Source organism: Oncorhynchus mykiss, unplaced genomic scaffold (genome assembly GCF_013265735.2).
Source record: "Oncorhynchus mykiss isolate Arlee unplaced genomic scaffold, USDA_OmykA_1.1 un_scaffold_389, whole genome shotgun sequence".
Taxonomy (NCBI): Eukaryota; Metazoa; Chordata; class Actinopteri; order Salmoniformes; family Salmonidae; genus Oncorhynchus; species Oncorhynchus mykiss.
This window is the reverse complement of record NW_023493836.1, coordinates 97,212-104,436: the sequence shown is the minus strand read 5'-3', so window position 1 is coordinate 104,436 and position 7,225 is coordinate 97,212. Positions and strand designations below refer to the sequence as shown.

Sequence of the window (7,225 nt, the reverse complement as noted above, 5' to 3'; positions counted from 1 at the left end):
TGAGCTGAAAAACCCAGCAGCGTTGCAGTTCTTGACACAATCCGGTGCGCCTGGCACCTACTACCATACCCCGTGCAAAGTAACTTAAATATTTTGTCTTCCCCATTAACTCTCTAAATGGCACACATGCACAATCCATGTCTCATGTCTCAAGGCTTAAAAATCCTTATTTAACCTGTCTCCCCCCTTCATCTACACGGATTGAAGTGGATTTAACTAGTGACATCAGTAAGGGATCATAGCTTTAGCCTGGATTCACCTGGTCTTTCTAAGTCATGGAAGGAGAAGCTGTTCTTAATGTTTTGTCTACCCAGTGTAAAGCACTACAGATAATCAAGTGCTATTTGCATGTGATGCATTTGTTCTGTTGTTTACAGGATGATTTGTATCTTATAGAGCGTGGCTTTAAGGGAATACTATGGTCACATGTAGATAAAAAAGAATGTGAAAAATGAACAGAGAAAATGTATATCAACACACTACCTATTCATAGATGTATTTATTAATCATCTACATATTCATATTGAGCTTCTACGTCTGTGTACAGGAACGTATTATTTGGAAGAGAAAATGCATCAGCTTATTGTTAAATAATTATGACGTTCTTTCCAATACAAAAAGTGTAGTAACTATTGTTTTCAAACTGCGTTACCCACTCCAGCCAGCAGATGGCGATGAGCGTCTTTCAATTGACTCTTCTTTCGTGACGTATAATGGACTGGACGGACGCTTCTTCAGGAACAACAAGGCGCCAACTCTTTCAACCTCGTCGGTAGCTTGCTAGCCAACATAAAACTGAAAGATTGACGTTTTAGACCATATTAATGTACATTAGCTAATCTCAGTGTTTTAAACAAGTTTCGGTTGACGTATCAACTGGTTCAATTTGCAAACGTGTTAAAGATTGATACTGAGCCTAGCACTAGGCTAGACGCTAATGCTAGCTAGCTAGATAACATCCCTGACCATGAGCTCACTAAACTACTCCTCCCTTACTAATGAAGAGGGGGTCTGCTGTATGGAGAAAGAATCTTTCAGAATGAAAAAGGAGGAAGAGGCTGTTATAGTGAAAGAAGAGAAAGAACCGTTTAGAGAGGAAGATGATGCTATCTCAATAAAGGTGAAGGAGGAAGACGTTTTGGGGGTGAAAGAGGAAGAGACAGAATATGAGATTAACACCAGTGAGTACTGTCTTTAACAGGGACACAAACTATGCCGTTGTTGAACTAATGTGTGGTTTTCAAGTGGCATTCTACTGAAGTTCTACACTTGAATATGTTGTTCAGTACTGTAGGATTTGTTAAAGGTTCGATCTGCAATTGGTTCATATATTTTAGGGACTTTTCAATTAGATGTATTGAATTCTCCATGTGGTCTATATTGAAGTTCCCCTCATCTAATATAACAGGCTTTTAAAATTCTATATTGGTGCATATTTTCTACTTAAAATAACAAAGGGATGCAAAAGCCACCCATTTTGTGGAACGACCCTTTTACATTTGCATCACAAACAATATTTTAGGAAATCATGATGAAAGTGGCCATTTTAGACATATGCATGCCTCTTGTAACTCTATGATTGCAATAGATGGTCATAAGTTTACCATCTGTTTGATGTCCTCGTTCACACAGGAGAGAGACATGACTATGGTGGATCCTCTGGGGAGCCTCAACATCCTGATGCTGACGAGGAAGAGAAGAGTCTCTCCAGATCAGAACACCAGATGGTACAGCTTTGTCTGGTCTAGCATACAGCTTGGTCTGGTCTAGCATACAGTTTGCTCTCTCTGGGTCTGGGATGGGTTTCTGTAAAACACTTCATGTCAACAGTGGCATCAGCAGGTCTAGCATACAGCTTGGTCTGGTCTAGCATACAGCTTGGTCTGGTCTAGCATCCAGCTTGGTCTGGTCTAGCATACAGCTTGATCTGGTCTAGTATACAGCATGGTCTGGTCTAGCATACAGCTTGATCTGGTCTAGCATACAGCTTGGTCTGGTCTAGCATACAGCTTGATCTGGTCTAGCATACAGCTTGGTCTGGTCTAGCATACAGCTTGGTCTGGTCTAGCATACAGCTTGATCTCTCTGGGTCTGGGCTGGGTTTCTGTAAATCACTTCATGACAACAGTGACATCAGCATCCATAATGATGTGCGTCCGTGTCCCCTCTTTATGTTTACCAGGACAACGCTAGCCCTTCCTCCCTCCCGGAGTCCCTGTATCGTGCCTCTCCTGGTAGCACCTTACTGCTGGGTATGAAGAGGTTGTCTGTGCTGCTGGTGGACTGCAGGAAAACAATGGGGCTGAGTGGAACTGTGAGAGGAGGAGCAGAGAAGAAAGGAGCAGATTTGACACATCAAAGTAAGTGCTGTAGTTTAGTTTGAACAAATACAATAGATCTGTTACCAGGAAGATAGACTGGTATCTGCTACCAGGATAACCAGCAGAGTTCTGTTAGTTGACAGGTATATGGATGTTATGAATATAACACTGAGAAAGGATTCTGCCAATGAAAAGAGAGAAACCAATAGACCATATAAAACCTTGATGAAAGGTAGCTTTGGAGAGAAAGTTTCAAGATGATCCAATGTAAGGTGCTTGTTTTACAAAAACTTTTCCTTAAAACATTATGGATGTTACATTGCCTGTCCCAGTCAACGCGGCTATCTTTACAAGACTGTTGAACAGGCAAACTAAACTCAAGACTTTGGTCATTAATTAACTAGTACTGAAGAAAAGCTGTGATCAGGCTGCCTACTCAAGCAAAAGCTTCGAACTGTAACCAGTGCCTGCAACCTGGTTCAGGTTATCAATCAACCTACCAGGGTAGTTACAAACAGTAGAGGATTGAAATCATCAACATGGTTTGATCATATCTTTACTAATGCTGCAGAAATGGGGTTTAAAGCAGCTATGAAAGTTATATACAGTATATCACAAAAGTGAGTACACCCCTCACATTTTTGTAAATATTTAGGTATATCTTTTCATGTGACAACACTGAAGAAATGACACTTTTCTACAATGTAAAGTAGTGAGTGTACAGCTTGTATAACAGTGTACATTTGCTGTCCCCTCAAAATAACTCCACGCACAGCCATTAATGTCTAAACCGCTGGCAACAAAAGTGAGTACACCCCTAAGTGAAAATGTCCAAAATGGGCCCAATTAGCCATTTTCCCTCCCCGGTGTCATGTGACTCGTTAGTGTTACAAGGGCTCAGGTGTGACTGGGGAGCAGGTGTGTTAAATTTGGTGTCATCGCTCTCACACTCCCTCATACTGACTGGTCACTGGAAGTTCAACATGGCACCTCATGGCAGAGGTCTCTCTGAGGATCTGAGAAAAATAATTGTTGCTCTACATAAAGATGGCCTGGGCTATAAGAAGATTGCCAAGACCCTGACCATACAGCGGTTTAACTGGACAGGTTCCACTCAGAACAGGCCTCGCCATGGTCGACCAAAGAAGTTGAGTTCACGTGCTCAGCGTCATATCCAGAGGTTGTGTTTGGGAAATAGACATATGAGTGCTGCCAGCATTGCTGCAGAGGTTGAAGGGGTGGTGGGTCAGCCTGTCAGTGCTGACCATACGCCGTACACTGCATCAAATTGGTCTGCATGGCTGTCGTGCCAGAAGGAAGCCTCTTCTAAAGATGATGCACAAGAAAGCCCGCAAACAGTTTGCTGAAGACAAGCAGACTAAGGACATGGATTACTGAACCATGTCCTCTGGTCTGATGAGACCAAGAAACTTATTTGGTTCAGATGGTGTCAAGCGTGTGTGGCGGCAACCAGGTGAGGAGTACAAAGACAAGTGTGTCTTGCCTACAGTCAAGCGTGGTGGTGGGAGTGTCATGGTCTGGTGCTGCATGAGTGCTGCCGGTACTGGGGAGCTACAGTTCATTGAGGGAAGCATGAATGCCAAGATGTACTGTGACATACATACAACATGATAACGACCCCAAACACACCTCCAAGACGACCACTGCCTTGCTAAAGAAGCTGAGGGTAAAGGTGATGGACTGGCCAAACATGTCTCTAGACCTAAACCCTATTGAGCATCTGTGGGGCATCCTCAAATGGAAGGTGGAGGAGTGCAAGGTCTCTAACATCCACCAGCTCCGTGATGTCGTCATGGAGGAGTGGAAGAGGACTCCAGTGGCAACCTGTGAAGCTCTGGTGAACTCCATGCCCAAGAGGGTTAAGGCAGTGATGCAGAAAATGATGGTGGGTGGCCACACAAAATATTGACACTTTGGGCCCAATTTGGACATTCTCACTTTTGTTGCCAGCAGTTTAGACATTAATGTGTGTTAAGTTATTTTGAGGGGACAGCAAATTTACACTGTTAAACAAGCTGTACACTCACTAATTTACATTGTTGCAAAGTGTCATTTCTTCAGTGTTGTCACATGAAAAGATATACTCAAATATTTACAAAAATGTGAGGGGTGTACTCACTTTTGTGATATACTGTATTTAGAACCACCTGCTTGATAGGAATCCAGCAACGTCTGTGTCTTGAGTGTCATAGAATTGTCTGTTTTTTGTGTTCTGACTTGTAAAACAGGATGAATAAAATAAGTAATGTAAACATAGCAGTAATTACCAGGAAGCTCTACATTTGTTTTAAAATCACACTAAGATTGTTAAAACTGGCCTCAGGTTATTGAGAGATCTGATTAGGATTTACTCTCGTAGCAAGGTTGTTTTATCATGTGGTTTCATTCAGGTCCCTATTTTTTTTAAACACTTGTCTTTGGCAGGAGAAAGACCAGACTCAGAGGAACCAGAGCCAGGGACGTCCAAACCAGCAAGACGACACCAGTGCTCCCACTGTGGAAAGGGTTGTAACCGGTTATGGGACGTGAAACAACATGAGAAAATACACACAGGGGAGAAGACTTACCACTGCTCCCAGTGTGGAAAGAGTTTTAACCAGAAAGCACACCTGAAAGCTCATGAGAGAATACACACAGGGGAGAAGCCTTACCACTGCTCCCAGTGTGGAAAGTGTTTCAACCGGCCAGGGCATCTGAAACTGCACGAGAGAATACACACAGGGGAGAAGCCTTATCACTGCTCCCGGTGTGGAAATAGTTTTAACGATTTAGGGAAACTGAAACGACATGAGAGAATACACACAGGGAAGAAGCCTTATCACTGCTCCCAGTGTGGAAAGAGTTTTATCGGTTTAGGGAAACTGAAACGACATGAGAGAATACACACAGGGGAGAAGCCTTACCACTGCTCCCAGTGTGGAAAGGGTTTTAATGAGAAATCAAACCTGAAAGTTCACGAGAGAATACACACAGGGGAGAAGCCTTGCCACTGCTCCCAGTGTGGAAAGAGTTTTAACAATTTAGGGAACCTAAAACAACACGAGAGAATACACACAGGGGAGAGGCCTTACCACTGCTCCCAGTGTGGAAAGTGTTTCAACCGGCCAGGGCATCTGAAATTGCACGAGAGAATACACACAGGGGAGAAGCCTTATCACTGCTCCCGGTGTGGAAATAGTTTTAACGATTTAGGGAAACTGAAACGACATGAGAGAATACACACAGGGAAGAAGCCTTATCACTGCTCCCAGTGTGGAAAGAGTTTTATCGGTTTAGGGAAACTGAAACGACATGAGAGAATACACACAGGGGAGAAGCCTTACCACTGCTCCCAGTGTGGAAAGGGTTTTAATGAGAAATCAAACCTGAAAGTTCACGAGAGAATACACACAGGGGAGAAGCCTTATCACTGCTCCCAGTGTGGAAAGAGTTTTAACAATTTAGGGACCCTGAAACAACATGAGAGAATACACACAGGGGAGAAGCCTTATCACTGCTCCCAGTGTGGAAAGAGTTTTAACAATTTAGGGAACCTGAAACATCATGAGAAAATACACACAGGTGAGAAGCCTTTCCACTCCTCCCAGCGTGCAAAGCTTTTGCCCATTTAGGAAGCCTGAGAGAACACATGAGACTGCACACAGAGGAGAATGCTTACAAAAGGCCAGACTGTGAGAAAACATATTACTCATAACAGTCACTTAAACGTCTTTAGAGAATCCACACAGGAGAGAGAAATGACTTCTCTTAGCGTGTATATTGATATTTCACATCACATTGACTTAAAATTCATCAGAGAACACACACAGTGCTCCCGTTGTCTTATATTGTACACTGACAATGTGTTTACCTGTTTTTACCATATTAAATTGTTTCTTCCAATTATTGATAAACATGTACCTGTTAAGAAACTGACTGTTAGAACTGTTAAGGCTCCATGGATTGATGAGGAATTTAAAAACTGTATGGTCATTGGTAAAAATAGGAAAGAGTTTTAACCGGAAAGGACACCTGAACCAACAGGGGAAAATACACACAGGGGAGAAGCCTTAACACTGCTTAACACTGCGATTTGGTTGGGTTGTGTATCGGAGGACGCATGACTTTGACCTTCGTCTCTCCCGAGCCCGTACGGGAGTTGTAGCGATGAGACAAGATTGTAGCTACTAACAATTAGATACCACGATGTTGGGGAGAAAAAGGGAGGTAAAATTAAACATTTTAAAAATTAAAACACATGAGACTGCACACAGGGGAGAAGCTTTACCACTGCTCCCAGTGTGCAAAGCGTTTGCCCATTTAGGAAGCCTGAAAGAATACATGAGAAGGCTTACAAAATACTCAGACTGTGGGAAAACATATTACTCATCACAGTCACTTCAACGTCATAAGAGAATCCACACAAAAGAGAAGAATTACTTGTAATATTGATATTTCACATCACATTGACTTAAAATGAATCAGAGAACATACACAGTGCTCCTGTTGTCTTATATTGTTGACTAAGAATGTGTTTACTTGTTTTTACCAGATGAAAGTGAATTGTACAAAGTATACTTAAACATATAGTTGTTTGTTTCTATTAGAAAACATGAATTGAATATGGAGTCTGTCAGTTTGAATATAGAGTAGATCAGATTCCATGTGTTTAAATGGTCCTTTTTTAAACTCTGACTGTGTGTTTATCTGGGTGTGTCATTCCTCCAGCACTACAGATAATCAAGTGATATTTGGATGTGATGCATTAGTTCCATTGTTGACATTTGTATTGTAGCCCACTGATGATTTAATGAAATGAAAATGTTCAGACTCTGTAATGGAAAATGTTAGTTGTTTGTGTGTCCACATAACTGAGTATGTGACTAACCTTGTGAAACTGTCCT

The 7,225-nt window shown here is 42.1% G+C and overlaps 1 protein-coding gene across 1 annotated transcript; it reads left to right on the top strand.

The window, feature by feature from the left end:
- The first annotated feature begins 967 nt into the window (after positions 1-967).
- Positions 968-6,256, top strand: LOC110514152 (zinc finger protein 135-like). The gene is made up of 3 exons (XM_036974023.1): positions 968-1,016; positions 2,313-2,360; positions 4,767-6,256. Exons 1-3 carry the CDS (start codon positions 968-970, stop codon positions 5,951-5,953), a joined length of 1,284 nt encoding a protein of 427 aa, XP_036829918.1. The 3' UTR covers positions 5,954-6,256.
- The last annotated feature ends 969 nt before the right edge of the window (positions 6,257-7,225 follow it).